Source organism: Stigmatopora argus, chromosome 13, assembly GCF_051989625.1.
Source record: "Stigmatopora argus isolate UIUO_Sarg chromosome 13, RoL_Sarg_1.0, whole genome shotgun sequence".
Taxonomy (NCBI): Eukaryota; Metazoa; Chordata; class Actinopteri; order Syngnathiformes; family Syngnathidae; genus Stigmatopora; species Stigmatopora argus.
This window is the reverse complement of record NC_135399.1, coordinates 12235534-12256778: the sequence shown is the minus strand read 5'-3', so window position 1 is coordinate 12256778 and position 21245 is coordinate 12235534. Positions and strand designations below refer to the sequence as shown.

The 21245-nt window shown below is 40.6% G+C and overlaps 1 protein-coding gene across 4 annotated transcripts; it reads left to right on the top strand.

Annotated features, from left to right (window-relative positions):
• The first annotated feature begins 1295 nt into the window (after positions 1–1295).
• LOC144086787 (activin receptor type-1-like) lies at positions 1296–20394 on the top strand. Of its 4 annotated transcripts, none has more exons than XM_077616890.1 (13): positions 1296–1685; positions 3496–3522; positions 10853–10926; positions 11306–11551; positions 12020–12292; positions 12829–13092; positions 14145–14350; positions 16631–16730; positions 17220–17366; positions 17899–18174; positions 18968–19165; positions 19444–19574; positions 19703–20394. In XM_077616890.1, the coding sequence occupies exons 1-13, from the start codon at positions 1681–1683 to the stop codon at positions 19835–19837; spliced, it is 2082 nt and encodes a 693-aa protein (XP_077473016.1). In that variant the 5' UTR covers positions 1296–1680; the 3' UTR covers positions 19838–20394. The 4 variants fall into 4 exon arrangements, with proteins under 4 accessions (XP_077473016.1, XP_077473015.1, XP_077473018.1 ...); XM_077616889.1 differs by having other exon boundaries at positions 11303–11551; XM_077616892.1 differs by lacking the exon at positions 3496–3522.
• Positions 20395–21245: the final 851 nt, after the last annotated feature.

Below are 21245 nucleotides of genomic sequence, written 5' to 3'. Positions count from 1 at the left end.
ATGGGGTTTATTTGAAGTTTTTGACATTTCCAGAAGGTGCACAGAGTGACCAGCGGTGAAACAAACCAAACAATGTCTTGCCTCAATTTGAGGGCTCATCTGTGTACATCAACTTTTCTTGGTGCTGTTAAAAAGCCACTGGTTACAGTTGTTAATGATTCAATTTATTTGAAGAGATGGGGTAATTTGTTAACTTCATGATGCATAGCTTTTTCCCTGAATAAAGTGCAACAACAATACAAAGCAAAGCAATGTGCATAACATGCATTTTTTAAATAATAAAGATATCTAATGAGAACTTTTTTAAATTTAAATATGTAATTCAAAAACCTCATTGGTGTTAAACTAATTACATTAATACTATAATGAATACAAATATGAAAACAAATATTTTATGGATTAAATAGAGTAGCTCTTAGAGTAGAGTAGCTGTTTAAATACTGCACATTTTAAGACCAATTTAAAGAACTAATAATCATAAAACATAATAAGATAAAATTGACATTTATGATGAATGAATAAACAACTAAGCATTTTTGTTTTTTTGTGGATGTAGTTTGCAAGAAATAATCTAAATGAGGAACCTATACTATCATTATGAACATTATAGATCACTGCTATAACTAATTTTTGGTCTTTCAGGTTATCTTTATTTATTTTTTCTGTGTAATTTTGCTAATGAAGAGTAAACATCTAAATTTTATTACATACAACAGTGCCCCCTAGCGAGCACTTGGAGCATACAACTATAATTACAATTATATATATACATGAATACAAGTATTTTTTATGTTAAATATCTGCACCTAAATTAATGCATATTTTCCCAATCTTTCTAAGGTTATTTTCCTCGTTAGAATTACATTAAATGAAGTATTATAAAAGTATAAAAATAAATCCCTGGATCATATATTTTATTAATAAGAACTAAAAAAAGACACACTTAAATGGTCAATTCAGGATGTCCCCCACCTACTGTATAGTAGACTGGGATTGGCTCCAACACCTCCGCGACTCTTGTGAGGATAAATTGAGCAAAAAATTGTTAATGAATGAATTTGATGAACTTCTCCTGATTTCATCAGGTGTTTTACTTTTACATTTTATATTAAAAAAATGAGTCGTTTTGGTTTGCTTTTTTTTAAATTCACCTTATAGTAGTAGTGTCAAGTCTGTTTGAAACTTTGTTATGTATTTTTCACGCCGGTATTGGCTTTTATTTTATTCCGAAAATTCACCGGAGACTCCAGTGCTTGATGCCGCTGTGTATTATGGGTAACGAAGTCTTTCGTGAACTTCCTGCAATCTTTCTACCGTGTCCCCCGTCTTCTCCTTCTCCTCCTTCACCTCCGCCTTCGTTTGTAGCGATCGGAGTTGAGAAGTCCACACGGCTGCTTCACCAGAGCCGAACCGCATTTTAAAGGCAGAAAATGTCCTTTGGTTCTCTCTGCCGAAGCGGAGAGGCGAGGTGAAAAGTGAATTTGACGAAGCCAGGGCAAGTGAGTGAGCGGACGTGCTTGGGGTTGTTGTGGTGCGGGGGGGAATGTTGGCGCCGCGTAGCCGCCGCAGCGTCTCGGACTTCGGCGAACAGACTGGCTATTGTCGCTGATTGGGGCCAGGAGATGGACCCTTTGCTTCGTTCGAAGACCACCTTTTGAAGCACTTTGAAACAAAACTCCAATGAGGTGAGTGTCGTACTGGCGTCTCTAGTCGCTTAAATGTAAGTTGACTTTTTGTTTTTTTGCGATTGTGTTTTGTACGTCTTTTTATGGGGTTTGTGTAGTTTTGCAACGAGATCTTAAATATTTTTGGCTTTTCTGATCGTCCACAAAGCCTGTAAAAACAAGAAGCTTCTTGTCACGTACACATTAAACACGACTCGGCATGCCATTATTTTCCCCCAGAATTATTTTAAATGAATGCCTCCAGCCAAATAACCATCTAATAAATAACAGGTCTGGTTCGTATCCAGGAGTGTAGTAACATAAAAGAGTTGATTAAAGTTCGCAATGAGCTGTGATTCATCGGTGTATTGTCATGCAAACTGATTTTTAGGGGGTTGGGGGGGTATCATCGTGTGCGTGTCAGCATCCCTTTCTGAGCACTTTTTTACATTACAATCGCCCATTCCTTCAAGGATGGTGGTGAAGATGATGAAGATGATGGATTTTAAAGGCAATGCAATTTGGAGCTTGTATTGATGTACTGGAATGGTTTTAAAAATATTATATACCCATTTGTGATGGACAAGAGTTGACATCTGGAGTTGAAAAAGTTCACCCATTGTGAATGCTCATGTTTCCTCGTCATTAATGGCAGTAGATGTCTAAAACATTTTGACTGGGAGGGCTGACATCGTCTCAGTCAAAATGGATTGCACGTCTAGTGCTATCAATGGTAGCCAATGTCAATTCAATTTCATTTGTTTTGCTGCGCAGAATAGAATAATTTAAATAGGGCTCCACAAAGGTCAAAACATAGTGTTTATCCGTTTATATGTTTTCTGTTACGCAAAAACAACTTTTCAAAAATGGTTCTGTGCGGTTAGTTGTACTACCAATGATCCATCAGTCTGGCCTGCTTGATGACATTTTCATTCAACTTGTAATGTCAAATATGCAAAAATGTTCCCACCCATGAATCTGTAAAAAATAATGGACTTGTGTTTTTTATTCTGATTGAAATGTTCCTTTTCACGTCTTTATTTGGCCCATTGTTGTTCGACTACAATGATTTAACTAGGCTAATGACATGGCATGTACGTAATAAACCAGACAAGCATCCATTCACACCATCACTGATTGAAAATGACCAAATTTCTAATCAGGATTTTGAGCTGAAATCATTTTGAGAATGCTGGATTGTAGACCCGCTGATAATGACTTCATTAAGGTAGTGTTGATTTTCGCTGGAACCATTCCCAGATAATTGTGATGATTAAAAGACGTGCAAATGTCTCACACCCAAGTGTTCAAATCGACTGCTTGCATCATTGTGTCCCCCGCAATCACTTCCTCCCTTGGCAAAACATTCCCCCTTCCCCTGCCAGACACAAACACATTAATCAAGTATGTCTGGGGATTACTTGATTGTGTTCGTACTTGATTATACTTCTAATGTAGTAGTTTAAGGCTTTGACAAACAATGTGGCTGAGACTCCCGAGCTCACTATTGCCAGGTGAGGCTATTCTTAAGGGACAAAAGGTAATCAGTTGGTTTGGGTGGAGTCTGGCTGACTCTTTTCCAAAAGTAACTGGTTATAGTACTCTGATAATTTTCTGTAATTTCAAAAGGAGGATTTTAAATCTTTTCAACTAATCTTTAAAATGTTGCAGAGCCCAAACTAAAGCAAATGACTCATATTGTTGCCTCCTTCCACTCTGCCTGTTGTTTTATGTCCATTTTAACTGTGTTCTATTTGTTTTTAATTTCTAAAATCACCTCGCTCAATCTAGACCTCTGTTTTATCCCTACATGATTTGCCTGGGGCCTCAGGTCATGTGACCAGCTGCTTCTGTGGAGGTATTGATCTACTTAGAGCTTTTTCTGTTGCTCACTTATGTCTCACTTATTAAACTCCTCGATACCATTTTCATTTTTAGCTTTCATGCTACAAAAAAAATAGAACAAAGCAAACAAAAAACAGAAGCAAGCTGATTATACGTATACATGGATTTTTACCTTACTGCACTTGGGACTGTTGCAGTGTCTCAGCGATGCAGTATTAAACAGTACAAGCTCCACTTTGCAGTTTGCTGTATTTCATATCCCCAGTCTATAATTCTCCTCTTTATCAAGACAGAGCTCATTGTTTTCCTTCTTTTTTTGTTCTTTCTTTGCATCTATTTCCACTAATGAGCAAAATACAATGTTGACATCCAAATGCTCAAGTTGCCTTTTTTCATCTGATCAAAAACAGTCTAAATACCTGGTTATTTGCAAATGTTTCCCATATAAAATATGGATTATATACTAATTAAAAAGCTTCACCCTGTGGATGCCCCCTGAAAATAACATCATTAATCATCATAAAATCAGCATTCTGTTTTGAAAAAGATCTGCAGCACCACCACCATCATTCCTCCTCCTGATCCGCCCATGCAGAGTAGCAGCCTGTGACTATTTTGGTTCATGGATGATCTGTAGACAACAACTTCATAGTCTGCTGGTTGTCATCTCACCTTTGCATGCTCAGCGGTTTGCATCATTGAGCATGGTTCATGGTATTCTGATAGCATGACGTCTGACATGCCTCGCTGGGATGCCAACTCGTCTGACAGGTAGTGGGAAACTAGAAAACAGCTTGTTTTCCGGATATCTCATTTTGAAAGGATAATGTGGGGTCTAAATTGTGTGATACTTGGTAAGGATGGCATTGAGTAATCATGTTTAACTGTCATTTATGGCGATAGACGAGTTAATACTGAAAAAAAAATAAAACTTTTTAAAAACCCTGTTTTTTTCACACAATTCTGATCATTAAAATCATTGAAATTTTACTGAATTTCACAAATGTACTCTCGTTTATCGGCTTTCAGAGTGCATGCTCATGCCTTTGCATGTCTGTTTGTGTGTGTTAATGTCTGGGTGTGTTTGTGTGTCCTTTTGTTTGTAGTGTGTCTGATCACACAAGAGAAATGCTAAGGTGAGCTTCTTTTTGCCTGTTAGTGTGTGCGTGTACAGAATCAGGTTACAGAATGTGTCTTTAACGAGAACCACAGTTATGAGACCAAGATAGACTTCAAGTCTGAGCAAGAGTCTGGCCCTCATCACTCTTTTCTGTCAGTGGGGGAAGCTTGCGTTAGGGGGTTGGGGGTAGTTTGGCTGTGCATAGATAAGGAGGAGGGCAACAACCTTTTTGTTTCAAGCCTGATGTGTTTGGCTAGCTGCTCTGTGTGTTTGTATTTACACTATATGCTGACTTGGCAGAAGCTTTTCTTTGCAATGGTGCTGGCTGGCATCTGATAAGGAGTCAGACGGCACAGGGATAACAGCATGTGGCTTGACTTGCCCTCAGTGTCTTTTTCTTTTTCTACAAAAGAGGCCCCTGTATTATTTAATGCAAAAATCCCCCTTCTTTGATCCATAATTTGAGCCATAGCACTTTGCTTCAAGACGGGCTGTCTGGAACTTGTAGTGCCGCAATCGCGACATTGAAAGTTAAAAGAAGGGGAATGAGATAAAGACAATCTTCCTCCTAAAGTCTAGTCTTGTTTGACTATCTGTCCCTCTTCTCTGCTGGTGGCTCCGCACGGATTTATCGATCGCCTCTTTTTCTGTGTTTTTAAAACGTGGATGAAGAGAAGCGGAGACGGGGGGGAAGGGAGATGAGAGGCGACTGTCTGCACAGAAGCACTCAAACATGGATCTGCAGTGCCTTTGGCTCCTCTCGTCTGCACTGGAGACACTTTGGAATACACATTGTGCCAGTTGTTTCATTACACTACCTTCATTACACTTGTGCTATTTACCCGGTTTTTAAGGTTGATAGGTATATCTTTGTCCAGTTTACAGGGCAGGTAATTAAAGGATTTCTATACAGGCTATGAGCTTGCCAATTATTCCAGAATGGTTCAAGGTGTACCTGCATAACTAGTGATGTGCGATATGGGTGGAAATTTGTATTTGGATTAAGGTTATTATCTATCTGGAAGTATCTTTATTTTCTTAAAAAATGGTTCACTTATTTTTTTTAACTCATTGGCTGCGATTTATGACAATAAACTCGCAAAATCAGTTCTGCTTGGAAAACCGGCAAGTTCATTTATACTGAATTAGAAATCATCTTACTGGGAATTTAAGTATTTCACTAGAACTCATATAATCCACAAGTGTGGGACTGTAAACTGTCTAGTACTAGCACGCCAATGTAAACAAAAGCTTTAAAACCTTTAGATATTCTGCCCAGCTGTAGTACCTCTGGGAGTACAATGATCATTCAGTATTGAAAGACTTGGGAATTCTGGACTATAAAAGCTGGCCATTGGCTCCAGGATGTGATGAGTGGGATTCTGCTGTTGACACTTTTATTGTTTTGTTGCATGTTTGTTTGCTGAGCGGATGATTATCAACACACCGGTCAAGAGGTTGGTGAATGGGTCACACAAGAAAGATAGTCTGTCACACAAGTCCTTCTGGTTTTCAAGCTCTTTGCACACTATCAAGACTAATTATTGCCCTCGGCTCTCACAGTTCTTTGGTCTTTCCTTTCTATTTGCCTGTTTGACAAGGACACATTTTGCCAAAAGGTTGCACAAGGACACAAATCAAGGCAAGGTTTGCTTTTGAGAAGCTCTTTGCTTCAGGCCCAGGAGCCCTGTGAGATGCTCTTTTGGAGTGTTTGTGCATTCCTCCACTGGCAAAGATTGTGAAGGGCTGTAAAGAGCGTGTTTGAATTGGCAGTTTGAAATGTTTTGATGGCTGTGTGAAAAGTCGAACTGCCATGGTGACCATTGGGGTTGACCACTCGTTAACGCTGTCTTAATCACCTCACTGTATAACCTTTCGATACGTCTCAAACGACTTCACGCGTCAGAGCTGTATTACATCTGCGTGAGAACCACCCAAAAACACACCTTTGTGTCAAACTCCCAAGGTTTTGCTCCGTTTACCAGCACGAGTTGTGTTGCTTTTTGTAGAGCCAATGTAAATTGGACACAGGCAGAAGCGAAAACACTTTTGATTACATTCTTTACATTGCAAAATTGAGGCAGCTGCTAGGATACCAAAAGGGCTGGGGTTGACCTGACTTATTTCAAATGCTTTTCCAGAGACTAGCAGAAGTAGACTTTTCATTCCTTCTTTTAAAGCTTAGCATAACAGTGAAGGGTCAACTTTGATCAAATGTCTGCAAACACGCCCTGCAAATATAATTAGTTTTTCTACTGTTACACTATTAGAAAAAATGTGGGGTTGTCTTTTTTTTTTTCAATTTAAGAAACAAAACTATTTCAGCTGGGATGGAAAAATATTCTCTCCCCTTTAAGGAGAAACAGGTGTTTTTTTCCAGTGTTTCGTGCATAAGGTAAGTTGATATCCGAATGTGCCCTGGTTAAAGTCTGTTTTATGTGTAGTTTGTATTAAAATAAAATATGGCACATTAAGCATACGGTATATCAATAAAGCATTATTTAAATTAAATTTGCTGTTGTTTAATACAGTACTTTGTTTGCATGGTAGATTCATTTTTTTAAATAGGAAAATGCAATTATAGGACCATGCCTTTCAAATTTAATATAATGTGAGATCGACAAGTGTAGTGGAAGAGATTGTTCTGCTGTTGTTGAAAGACAGTGCAAGGAAGCAGTAAATTCCAGCCAGGTTCCCTTCGTAAGTTTGTTTGCATAGCAGTTTAATAACGGGCCACTCCCAAGTCTCGACAGCCTCCCTGTTAAGATCTTTCGGTCTGTTTGCCGCATTGTGACCGAGCAACTGTTCTTCCAAAGTGTTGAGAAGCAGTGACCTCACAGGACTGCTGAGTTCTCATTATGTTATATCGCGGCCGTGAGCCAAAAAAGCAAGCGACACAACAGTATCTGCTTCCACTAGAGACGAGAGGTGACCTAGATGGCACTGCCCGGAAGGACCGTCTTAAATAGGTTGGCTTGATGTCTTAGGATAACATTCGGAATTTGTTATCTTTCTGACGTACTTGCACAGCTGGTTTGAATTTGCTTTATCAGCGATTTACACATTCGCTCTTGTTTTAGCCATTGTGTCTGGGTGATACCCTAAGTGGAGATCTCAGACATACAGGGGCTACACTTTGCTATGGTGTCTCGCTGCCTCTTGAATGGCCTCACTGCAGTTTGCTGCAGTTTCCTTGCTGGCCAAGCTATTTGTGCCATGGTATCTATGCCAGGCTGCCAGCTCAGACGCAGATTGCGACTCGTCTCCCCTATTTTTTTTTTTCCTAGCATGATGACTCAGCAGCTCCTGCAGGGCATCCAATCCACCCCCCCCCCCCCCCTCTCCCTTACTATTCTTCACTCCCTCCACAATACCTCACTGCAACACTATTTCTTTTCAGACATTGCACGTTTTGTCATTTCCAACTCATACCAACCTGAATGCACAATAAAGCGTCTATTCGGATTTCAAAATACCATCCCCAAAGATGAAAAAACATTTTTTGTCAGTTTCTTATCATGACAGAATTTAGTATATTAAATCATTACAGCTGCCTGAAGGTCTCATTTTCAGTGCTTTCTCTTTATTTTAACATATGAAAGTATAATTTTGAAATGGTTGAGGGTTTGTTTCCTTAAAAGAAAGGAACAAAATCATCAGCCGATTACAAATGCCTAAGCCAATTTTGTAAACAAATATTTGTGAATGATGTACTTGACTGTGAAAGGCACTTGAAATACTCACTATTTAAATGTATCTATTAGATAATAAATGCACCAAAATGTATTGAACTTTCTCTCGGAATCCATCTTCGTGTAAAAAAATGGAGTGCTGAAGTGCTACCATTCACATTCCTTAAAAGTGATTGAGACATTAAGCGCTCTATACTCCTGCAGGTACTCCACTTACTGTGCGCTGTCACATGACGAAAGAAACCGATACAGAAGACAACATGCCAAGTGTGTCAGTGATGTGAGAGCCCACCCATGGCTCCATGTCAACTTTTGTGAACATAGCCCTACTCGAGAACTCAATCCATCAGGATAAACATGTGTGCTCACGCGAATACATACCACCAGTTGGTTGTTTTTTGTGAGGGTTGAACACATCAAACTTCATGAAATAAATAACCAGTTAGATCTTCCCCCACTGTTTTGAGTACAAATTCTAAATGGATTACTTGAAACAACTGCAGCTTGTGCTCAACTAGTTCACAATTCACTTGCATAAACATGTTGAACAACAAAGAAACACTGAGCTGATTTTCAGTGCTCCATTACAGAGTTTTTTCATCTGTGAATGTAAACAAAAAGCACAGCAAATCATTGACTTGCACTAATCGAGGCCATCAAGAGATGCCTGCAGCGCTCTGTTCAGTTAACTGAATTAGCTGAGTTTTAGATCCATATAGGTTTGCGCTCACCATGAGTGATGTGAGTCATCTAGGCGCACAGAAAATTTGCTGCCTTTACCTATTTAAATAGGACCTTTCACAAAGTTGGCTGTTGTGTTTGCCTTTACACAGTGACACAATGAGTTGTGAAATCAATTAAGTATTAAATTCTATTTAATGGATACATCAGTGTCTGATATTGTCTATTTCAATGGACTTGATTTTTTTTGTTTTATGTTTTATCCTTTTTGTTTTTTTAAGCTCTTATTATGAGTAGTCTGGTCCTTGGACAAAATATCCATCTGTTCTCTGCTCCCCCGCTGACCTAAATGTGCTTGGAAGGTCTGCAATCTCGGGATTTATAAAACTGGTCACTATTACGGATTCTATGTATTTTTTTCCCTTCAATTCAAGCTACTAACACGTACCAATTTTGAGCAAGAACAACAACAAAATACAGTTATGTTGCATATTATTCAATTTAATGTCATGCAAATTATTTATGAGGCCCTTCGGGATCTTTTTAAAAATGATTTATGTCAATATAATCATTGAATGTTGTAAATCAAACCCACGTCATCAGCTCAGCGTGACTTGTAAAATAGTTGCCAGACATTGCCATGTGCGAAACTTCACACCCCCATCTCCGTGTCATGGAGTACCCTCACACTGCGGCGGCGGCCCCACCTCTGTTACAGCTCATACGCAATCCACAGAAGGCAAAAATAAAATGCAGCATTTACTTGAGGCAGCATGACAAGAATACATTTTGAGACTTGGTCATGTAAGAAATAAAAATGCATTAGTGTTTTACAAAAAAAGAAAACCAGCTTTGCTTGACGTGATGATGTTTAGAATCATCACATCCACTACGTGTCTGCTGCCAAGAAGGTGTCCCTTTTCTCACTCCCGCCACAGGCTCCGACACCAGACACCTCTTTGTCCCACTTCCCTCTCTACACGGTTGCTGCCCTCACTGGCCCAGTTCGCTGCCCCTCCTTTGACCCACTGTCCGCCGACTGCCCCCTGACTATACCTCGCTTTCCACCTCCCAATGTGAACGCCCCCTCCTCCTCCTCCTTTGGTCAGACCGATTATCCCTGTTTTGTACTCTGATTAAAGGAGCAGCATGTGGCCGGCGCGCGTGGCCCACACAAACGCTGTTGACAAGCTAATGTTAACATTGCATGCTGAATCATTTATGTCTGCAATAATGGCACAAAGGTTTGAGTACGTGGGGAGAGGGTACATGATATCTTGCATTGGTCCTGCGTTTCAGGCTGTGGTGCCTTTTCAAAAATATTTTTATGGAAAGAGTAGTGACAAGGAGTGGGAGGCGAAACAAACAATTGTCTGCCTGCCCGCCGTCTGCGAACGTTACTACCGCCGCATTAAATATTGAAGGATTAGACCGTCTGCAGCCTCCCAAAGAGGACACTATTTGGGCACCCACGCTAATTCTCCCCACAGTGCTCTCCTCCTCCTCCTCACGTCTGTCTGCGCCCCCAGTGGCTAGCAGTCTGTCCTTTCAACACATTCATGCACGGACCCAGTCAGCCAATAAGAGAGCACCAGTCTCCCCATTGCTTGCCACTCATGCCTTGTTGCCAGGACAACAGCAAGGCACAAGTCCCACTTCACATGTTTTAAACTTGGTTTTGACTCTCCTGCAAAAAAAAAACAAAATATGTCCCCCTGTGTTGAATTGATACATGCTGACCGTGTATATCACAGTTTGCATCTGGCCCCAGAAAAATACATTAATATGGACAAGTTTTGTACGTTTTGGCGTGTTTTTAAGGTGGTGTTTTTGTCTTCTTCCCCATGCAGGTCTACGATAATGAAAGGCCCAATATTTCTTTTGATTTTCATCACTTTGGTCCCTCCCTGCACTAGCTTGGAAGGTAAGCATCACCCTCCTTTTCAGCTTTTGACATCAAATTGTAGCTAAAGGGAGAAGAAGGGGGACTTAAGCAAGGATTAACAGGCATTATTATCTACTTGAATGTAGCTCTGCGGCTAACTATAGATGCTCAGTTTTCAGTAAAAACACAGTCTCAGAATCTCTATTTGTCAGAGTGCCCCTTGAGCAAATTGCATGCACAGACTGATCATTCAAGCACGTCTCCCCTTCTCCACACCCACCCTGGTCTGTCTAATCCTCTGTCTTGCAGTTATTTTTGACATCTGCAGTAGTTCATAATTTCGAAATGCCGTGGAAAATTGGGGGTTTCCGTTGACGTTAATAAAAGGCGCTCAACATGGCTGTCATCTGTTTAGCAGAGACCGACGCAGGGGCCTCGGAATGCTTCTGTGAAGGGTCGTCGTGCAGCGATGGCGACCGGTGTTCGGGCGTGCAGTGCTTCACCTCCATCTCCTTGCTGAACGGTACTTGGGAGTTTCAGAAGGGATGCATTCTGGGTAATCAAGAAGGGAAGTGCAGGATCCCACCGACTCCCGAGTTGATGATGGAGTGCTGCTATGGAGATCTGTGCAACATGAACGTCTCCCTACAGCAGCATATTAAAGGTTGGCTGTTGACTTTCATAATTTCCTTTTAAAAAAGGTGTTTTTGTTCTTGATAGTATTGAACTCATAGCCTGCCATTGACAAAAATGGACATCTATTTCATTTAAACTGGGAGAAATGGCTATCAATGCTCTTTTTTCCGTGCCATTGGTGTCGCGCTAGTCTTATGGCTAAAGCAAATAATTTACGGCCCTCTAAAATGTTTATCCTTGCCAATATCAACACCTTGAAGCATGGCAAGTTAACTTGTGAATAGCGACTAAGCAAGGGTTCACTGTAATAGAATGCCGGCAGTCTATTGAGACAACAAAGGTGGGTGTTCAGTTTTTAAATAGAAAGTTTTCCCTAGTAAGAGCCTGTAGAAAGCTTTGATCCCTTGTTATGTCTAATTGAATGCCAGTTACGATAATGGGACAGTAATGATATTGCGCTAATGGATCTCCCTTTATCTCCTCTCCTGCCCGTCAGATGTGGAAGCGTCTGCAGGCAGACCAATCCTCCGGGAGCAGGAGTGCGTGTGCGAGGGCGCCGCCTGCCAGCCTCGTCGGCGTTGCGCTGGGCAACACTGTTTTTCGTCCCTTAAGGTGACGGACGGCACCTCCGTCCAACAGAAGGGCTGCCTGAGGGATGACGACGTGGGCCGAGCCACCTGCGCCACGCTGCCCTCGCCGGCTCACGTTGTCAAGTGCTGCCAGGGCCATCTGTGTAACATGAACGTCACCGTGCAAGCTCCGGGGAAAGGTGCCTTTGTACACGCTGCAGACGATATACAACACCACAAAAAGCTGTGCCAAACACTTTCACATAAGGAGGATACACTCGGGCATAAATGTACTAGTGGAAGTACATTTTTATTATTTACATTTTTTACCATTTTTTTCTAATATTTCTGTTGACATAGTTATTGCAGATAAAATTGACAAACTATTTTCTATTAAAACTAATTTTGTCTATCCATCAAGTGTTCATGGAGTAATTGTAGCGTTCATTAGGATTTATAGATTTTTTTGTAATGCTAATCATTGCAATTTTTTTTTTGATATTTATATGGTGCTAACATTTCAACAGGGCATCTTATAAAGTGGGCATTCCAACTACTACTTACTATACTTTTCAAACCAACTCCTACTACAATCACAAAACAGTAAATTGAATTCATACTTCTCTGTACGAGTCAAACCCGAGAATTATATTTTGTGATCAGCTCCTTTTACTGTGTCTCATCAGATAACGCCGGCATCGTGGCTAACCCTTTCCCCATCATAAATTTTTTACAGAGGAAGTGAAGCCCCTTGTCAAAGAGAAGCACGAGTGCGTGTGCGAGGGCAGCTCGTGCGCCACGGGGAACCGCTGCATGGGAAGCCAGTGTTTCTCCTCCTTGACCGTCAACGGCGGCTCTCTGATGCACCAGAAAGGTTGCTTTAATGTCTACGAGCAGAGTACGATGACCTGCAAGACTCCACCTTCTAGAGACCAAATTGTGGAATGCTGCTTCGGGCACCTGTGTAACCTGAACAGCACAGTGCAGCTTCCTGTGAAAGGTGCAGTACTTTGTTTGCCATCGCCTCTGCATATGCTCCATCTGTCTTGCGTTCTGCTCTGCTACATACTATTAAAATCTCCATTAATACACTTACTAAAGAGCAACATAGCGAGGGTTAATTGGAGTGTGACTACTTGAGTGTGACAATTCTGTCACATTCACCTCTATAAGGTCAAATTCTTGTCACCCCCCCTCTAACAAAATTGACAGAGGACTGAATATGTTGTCTGGGGGAGGATTGACTATTACTTAGTCATGGTCCACTCCCCGCTGTCCTCTCTGACATTATCTTGATGCTAGAAGCTACCTAGGGAGTTAGAGTGAGACAGACAGCTATATTCAGGTCTACAGCATCCTGCTGTTTTACTCCTATAGAGGAATAGATTAGCATGATGTCTCCCTCATGTTACGAAAATGTGTTTGAAGAAGACCTGCTATCCTTTTTTTCATGGAATTGACGTCATGTAGTTAATTACTCACTCTTTTATACTCTACTTTATATTCTACTCGTTTTATATACCAACTGATAGTCGTAAGTCCCTGTGTATTTGGGAGAACTGGGTTTCTCATGTACAGTGGGGGAAGGGGATCTTTGTGTGTGCTAAAGTTAGAGCCGAGTGGCCTTTCTCCTTAAAGAGGAAGGTAAACTTAATAACACAAATAATAGGGTGACATTACTTTGCACACCATTTGCACCTATGGATTTTATGTTCAAACTTGTGTCAAATTGCTCAGCATCAAATACCATTATTTGAGAATCTTTTTAATAACCCCTCATAAAGTTAAGCAGTGCATGTTAATTATTTTGGTTTTCAAGTATTTTGTGCTAATGGTGAGTAAATATTAACTTTTTTTCTGTCTATCCCATGTCATCATTTAAGCCCCCACCAGCTAAAACTGCAGCTTTTGACAATTATAAGCAGTTAGAAATAACTGTCAATTTCACCACATGGCCTTCAGGCTTGTACTAGAAAGCAAAAGACATGACAAAATGTCTGCTTGAAGCCAACGCCTACCCTGTATAATATTCTTATCTCCCTTCCCTCGCAGCTGACGAGCTGTCAAGCTACAATGTGACGATGCTGGCTGTTGTCATTGTGGCGCCAATAGTCGTCCTGGTCGTCCTCTCGGTCATCGCCATTCTGGTGTTCAGACGCATCCACCATAATCAGATGGAAAGACTGACCTCTCGAGATGCTGAATATGGAACCATTGATGGTCTCATTGCATCAAATGTGGGAGAAAGCACACTTGCGGTAAGTCAAAAATAACAGCATCAGCAGATCTATGTATTTTAGTAACTAGCTAAGACATTACACATGAATCGCAAAATGTTGCTGTCTCACTCTAAACATAGATTGAATTCAAAAGAATAATTCAATTAGATCATTGAATCACTTGTTCGATTCTACAAATATCTGGTAACTGCAGCCCTAATTTTTATCATTTCAGCCAAAATGAAAAGATTAAATTACCTTGAGAAGAAATATTAAGACACACTTGATTTGCAATGGTGGTCTACAAATTTATTCTTATTGTAGGGCTGCCTTGAATTTAACGAGGCAGGTTATATATATATTTTTTACATAAAATTAGTTTTGAACAAATAAAATAGTTTTATTGGCAGCATTTTATATCTCCAAAATGTCTTCAGGAAACACCTACTAAAAAGGGATTTACTTTGTTGTATGTTATGCTACATGAGAATGATTGTTAATGATGTTTTAATATACACGTGGAATCACATTTTAATCAGCTGCAGTAGCCGCCGCCACTAATATATTTAATTACTCGTGTTTACAAAATTCCAGTATTTGAAAAGATTAAACATAGATTAAACTGTCTTTTGAAACAAGTCCAGTCTTGTGTTTTTGTATGTTGGGTTTAGAAAGACTCTTTGTTCTGCGCCAGAAAGCCCCTTTAACGCTTGTTTTGATTTTCAAGGTCATTTTTACTGTCTTTGTTAGGAATGTTCTCCCTTAGCCAGCAACTGCACACTGCGGTTTATGTTTTGAGGTTTCGCTAAACGGATCCAGAATTTAGGTGGAGTCCTGTGGTCGCACAGACCAGCACATTCACTGGCTGGCCGCACTCTTTAATCACGCTAAGCAGAGACAGCGTGGGCGGAGCCTTAGGAAAATAGACTTTGCATCCATTTTGTGAGCAGGCCTTGTTTATTACTCTTTCTGTGGTATTCCACTCTTCAAATCCAGATGATCCTTCTGAAATTGAATACAGTATGCTTTGACCAATGGGAGCGTTAGGTATCTAAACATCGTGTGGCGTAACGGGGCGGCCATGCCGTTGATTCTGGCTCGGCCGAACGTTTGGCAAAGAAACTGAAAATCCGAAGCCGCCTAATATTTATTTAAGCGTCGTAAAAATGTGCACGGCTGTGCTAGACCAGAAATATTTTAGTTGTGGCTATCAAGCACTTGTGGAGGGTGTCGCACTGAGGTCAGTGAGAATTTATTTAACTTGATGTCTAATCCCTTTTGAGATGATGCCTTCTTGACTTTCACAGTTTTCAGACTCCTTTCACAGCCAAATAAAGACTTCTCTAATAAACGATTTTCCTCCGATAAATGCTTAGCACTCTGTACGCCGACCGACTCCTACTGTTTGTTTATTTGAGCATGTCTCTAATCTGAATTAGTCCTGCAGGCACCATATCTCTAACTAATCGACGCTAACACATACTCTGCCATGTAGCAAGAAAAAGCCCCATTTATCACATAATAAGAACATTACAAGGACATAAATAAAATACAGCCATCCATTTTATGATCTAAAAAAAAGATCCATAATCTTTTTCCCACCAATAATGCGACCTATAAACTTCACAACTGAAGTGGAGAACGACATCTTTCAACAGTCATTTCATTTGCCGCCTGTTTCAAAACCGTGTAATGATCAAATCTTAGAAATGTATCCATAGCTTCTCATTCTTATTCCCAACCCGGATTAACACGTTTATGTATTGATTCAAATTCTTGTTTCCGCATAAACACTTCATTTCACCCACAACTTCTGGTACCATCATGTTGTAAGCCCCCAAACCATTATTATTTCAGAGCTTAGAAACGCTTTCATTTTACAGCCACAGTCTTCCGTCTTGTAATTCCAGTTGTCTCGCAAACAGCTCATCCATAATAAATCTGTTTATACGAGGCGTCGGCCTCCAATGTTTGTTGCAACCCCCGCCCCCTTTCATCCCCCGGTTTGGTTTCCCTTCAGCCTTTGACTCAGCACCGCTCTCTTGTGCTGGTGCCACGCGCTGCACGTGTCCTCTTGCCCGGTTAAAAATAAAAGGCTTAGCAGAGTCGCGCCTTGTTTTGGAGCTTAGATTGAATCTCCAGCAGCCACAACATTTGAAACTAAGAAGGGGGTGGGGGGGTTGCACTTGGGCTGTTTTTATAAAATGTATAATGTACTTATTTCAAGCAAAATTGGACTTCATCCAACTTTTGCCTACAGCTAAACCTCCCTTTGATGTTAAGTTGCAAAGGATGAACTGTTCTTCTTTTCATCTCCAGGATCTACTTGATCACTCCTGCACTTCAGGAAGCGGCTCCGGCCTGCCTTTCCTGGTTCAGAGGACCGTGGCTCGACAAATCACTCTCAACGAGTGTGTGGGTGAGTGTCCACTCTGAGCCAGTATTGTTATTGACATTAGCTCTGTGAGAATATGCAGCCTTGCTCATTCATTTTAATGAGACCTTTATGTCAACACAGCGGGGTGCCCTAAGACTCACACACACAAGGAAAAGTACAGAAGAATCCTCACACTGCTTGAATAATCGATACTGAATCTGTGTTTTGCCCACAGCAACTCCACATACATTTCCCCCAAGGTTTAAATCTGCATAACACTATGCGAACTGAGCATCTTATACAATTCTAAACCCCACTGTCTGCTTCTTATCTCCTGTGACTCATGCATAAGCTTTGCCATCAAACTCTTACCACTTGAAACAATAACCAAGAAGTGAAAAATGTATTAGGATCGCAAATTTAGGCTAGTATTTTTGTAATAATGTGTATAGTTGGCAGACCTCAAATGAAGAAATACATTGTTTGACTACATAACTTTTTAATGCATCTCTTTTTTTCCCTTCATGTCAGGTAAAGGCCGTTACGGTGAAGTGTGGCGTGGCCAGTGGCAAGGAGAGAGTGTCGCTGTGAAGATCTTCTCCTCTCGAGACGAGAAGTCCTGGTTCAGGGAAACGGAGATCTATAACACAGTGCTACTGAGACACGAAAACATCCTGGGTACGTCAAGGATAATCACTGGGTGCATGGAAACGATACACTTGAACGACAGCAACTGTCCAAAAAATCTGTATTCGCAAAGAAAGTAACAAAAGTAAAAACACATTGAGTGATTGAGTGGCACTCAATCAGAATGGATTATTTTTACCTATAAAAATGACAATGCAATATTTCTTTTTATTTTTTATTCTTTGTTTGAGCGTTCTCTTCACATATTTGAGGTAGAAAATGCAATTTCTGGAGGAATTGGCAATAACTTTTTCCCCAATTCACATTAATATTGAAAGATAAAGCCCGTCATTGGAATTGACAGACATTTCCATCATTGCGATTGATGGATAAAGCCGTCACTGGAATTGATTAACTCTTCAGTCATAGGAACTGACGGATATACAAATAAGGAGCTGGCTGCCATTTTGAAAATATTTTGCCTCTCTCCTTGACTGCAGCATCGACAGAAGACTTGTTTCTTTTTGGAGTTTGTATTTTGACTTGCAGTTTGTGTGTCTCTGACCGTTTGCCGTCACTCCAGGCTTCATCGCTTCCGACATGACCTCCAGAAACTCTAGCACGCAGCTGTGGCTTATCACCCACTACCACGAGATGGGCTCCCTATACGACTACCTTCAGTTGAGCACGCTGGATGCGTGCAGCTGCCTCCGCATGGCGCTTTCTATCGCCAGTGGCTTGGCGCATCTGCACGTGGAGATCTTTGGCACCCAGGGCAAGCCGGCCATTGCCCACCGAGACCTCAAGAGCAAAAACATCCTTGTTAAAAAGAACGGGCAGTGTTGCATCGCCGACCTCGGTAAGAAAAATGCAACCCGTGGAACGTGGTGTAAAAAAAAAGCTATCTTAAGTCTATTTTAAAGTATTTTAATATTTGGTGTTGGTATAATACTCAAGGACAATATTGAAATCAGTCAAAATGCTCTGAAATGGCTGGCAACTTGAATTGCTATGAAATTTGCACTTGAAAATGTATAATATTTGTACCAAATTTGTATATTTGATGGACCTGTGACTTTGGTTTCCTGCAACATCCAAATTCATAAATTCTATGGGTTTTCAAGAGCAAAAATAACCTGGATAAAATGAACGGTCAGTGTTGCTGACCCTTGTAAGAAGAATACAATCAATACGCCTTTGTTTTTGAAGGCTGAACCATGGCTGTGAGGACGATTTAACCTGTGAGGAGGTCTAGAGGTGGTAACTAATTTTATCTTGCGTGCAGGGAAGAAAATAAATCTAATATTGTTCCTTGTGCCTAGGTTCATTCGGTCCTAATTTAAAAGAAAAAAACAGTGCTTAATGTTCTTCCTTTGCCTGAGCTGTAAACACATTCGGAAGTGCACTTTATCGAAGACCAATGTTCCATTCGCTTGATCAAGGACCTTATTTAGGTACTCGGGAAGTGCTGGAAGCGGCTACCTCGTAATGTTTTAAATGCACCAACGGATGACGCCATCTCGGTTGTCTTATCTGCGGGGCGTAATGTTCAGAGAGCAGGTTACATCCTGTTGACTAAAACATCAAGTCACTCATTCGACACTTACTGTGGTTTAGTTCTCCACAATGCATATGGTTTTTTTCCCTTCCAGGTTTAGCCGTCATGCATTTCCAAGACACTAACGAACTGGATGTGGGCAACAATCCCAAAGTAGGCACCAAACGCTACATGGCCCCCGAGGTGTTGGATGACTCCATACAGATGGACTGCTTCGAGTCCTACAAGAGGGTGGATATCTGGGCTTTGGGTCTCGTTTTGTGGGAGGTCGCCAGGAGGACGGTCAGCAACGGTGCGTTTTTTTCAGACATGTGGCATTGATGTTATCTTTTTTTTTCAATTAACTTTACCCTGAGATTCTTATTAAATTCTTTAGTCTTAACATGTCTTGAATTTCACTTGACAAAACCTGTTGGAATCCTCCCAGCTCTAATACTGTAAAGTACAAATTTGAGAAGCTTATACTGATGTCATCATCTCAATTGTTGCTTCACACAAGAGCTGGTTGTTTTTTTTGTTCATTGCTGTACACAAGTTTATTATGTCAAAGTGCATGTGCTCTCCTCTTAGGAATTGTCGAGGACTACAAGCCCCCCTTTCACGACGCCGTGCCCAGCGATCCCAGTTTTGAAGACATGAAGAAGGTGGTTTGTGTTGACCAGCAGAGGCCCAACATACCAAACCGCTGGTTCTCGGATACAGTAAGTCGATTTCCTTGACATGATCGCATCTGGGACATTTCTATTATGCACTACTTCAAGCTTTTATTTTGCATTATATCTATATATATATGTATATTTATGTATAAATGTCTCCCATTTCTTTTTAGACTTTAATCTCTATGGCAAAACTGATGAAGGAATGTTGGTATCAGAACCCTTCGGCCCGACTGACTGCGCTGCGCATCAAAAAGACTCTGACAAAGATCAACAGCTCGGTGGACAAAATGAAAACAGACATTTAAGTCAGGCATGGTACTTCCTTGACTAACTTGCGTTCGGGGTGGGGTGCGTGCCCTTATAGCGGCGCGTGCCAGTATTTATTTGAAAAGACTTGGCGGGACACATTTTGGTATCCAAAGATGGCTTACCGGGCTCTTGGGAATAGGACGTTCAATAGGAACCAATCGCAAGGAGTTTGGCTCTTACCTGGACATTGTTGCTTTGGCTTTATTTTGATCCTCACTTTAGAGGTCACAGTGACTGACATCAGGTTTTTTTTTCTGCTTGATTTGTTAGCGCATCACTCTTCCAGTGTCAGCAATCTTTTAAACACTTGTACAGTTCACAGTCTTACTATATGACCATGTTCAATTACGTATGCGCTCTTCTTTTTTCTTTTTAGTTCCGCGCACAAGAAGTTAAATATATGATACATCACCTTAACGGAGGCCTGTACTGTAAGTTTGCCTTGATACTGTATTGTCAAGTTCATGAAGTCAAACTTCAACTTTTTTTGGGGGTCCCTCTAACATTTTATATCAACTAGTGGTTTCTATTAATTAAATAGAAAACAAGTCTATTCCCTTGTCTGTTTTGTCTAAAGCTCATTTGTCCCACAAACACAAAACATGATGCCGAGGTTTATGCGCCATTTTGACGAAAATATACCCTGTAATATACCGGGCAGATTCTACAGGCCAAAAATGACTGGCCATGATCAACATATGCATCAGTAGCTGTTAGGCCGTTTTTACAGTCATCACATTCATGTGTCATTTAATCCATTCTATTGCCGCACAGATCGCTCGCAAAACCCTCATTCTGCCGCTTTCCGTCGGGCTCCTTCCATGCACCATGCATATTGGACCATTGCCTTTTACAAGGTCCCGCATATCAGGTAAAGCTAGACAAACACGAGCAGCCACTTTCAATGCATCAGTAATGGTGACTGTGAGCACGTAGACTTTTTTTTCGGTGCAATTTCCACACTTATCTCTTGGTTGAAATGTCTGAAGACAGTAATGTTTTGTACTTTAGCTGCAAATATGCCGCGCATAATTCATTTATTGAGCTATAAGCAAGGTTGCCCGGAAACTCTTGTATGTTCACAATCTGTGGACCATTTCAGATTCTTTACCATTAACCTACATACTTTTAATACATGTAATTACAAAAACCATTAGTGGAATCTAACATATTTGCACAAATTTATCTCACACATGCAGTATTTTTTTAATCATTTCTAGTGTATATAAAGACTTTCAAATGTGTTAGAAATATAGAATATTTTTTGGGAACAAGTACAAATAATACTGGCAAATTAGCCTTTTCTTTAAAAAAAAAAGATCTTGTATGTTTTTGCAGCTTCTATACTGGTATATTTTGGGGATTTTAAAAAAAGGATAATTTATCAACATTTACATTATTTAT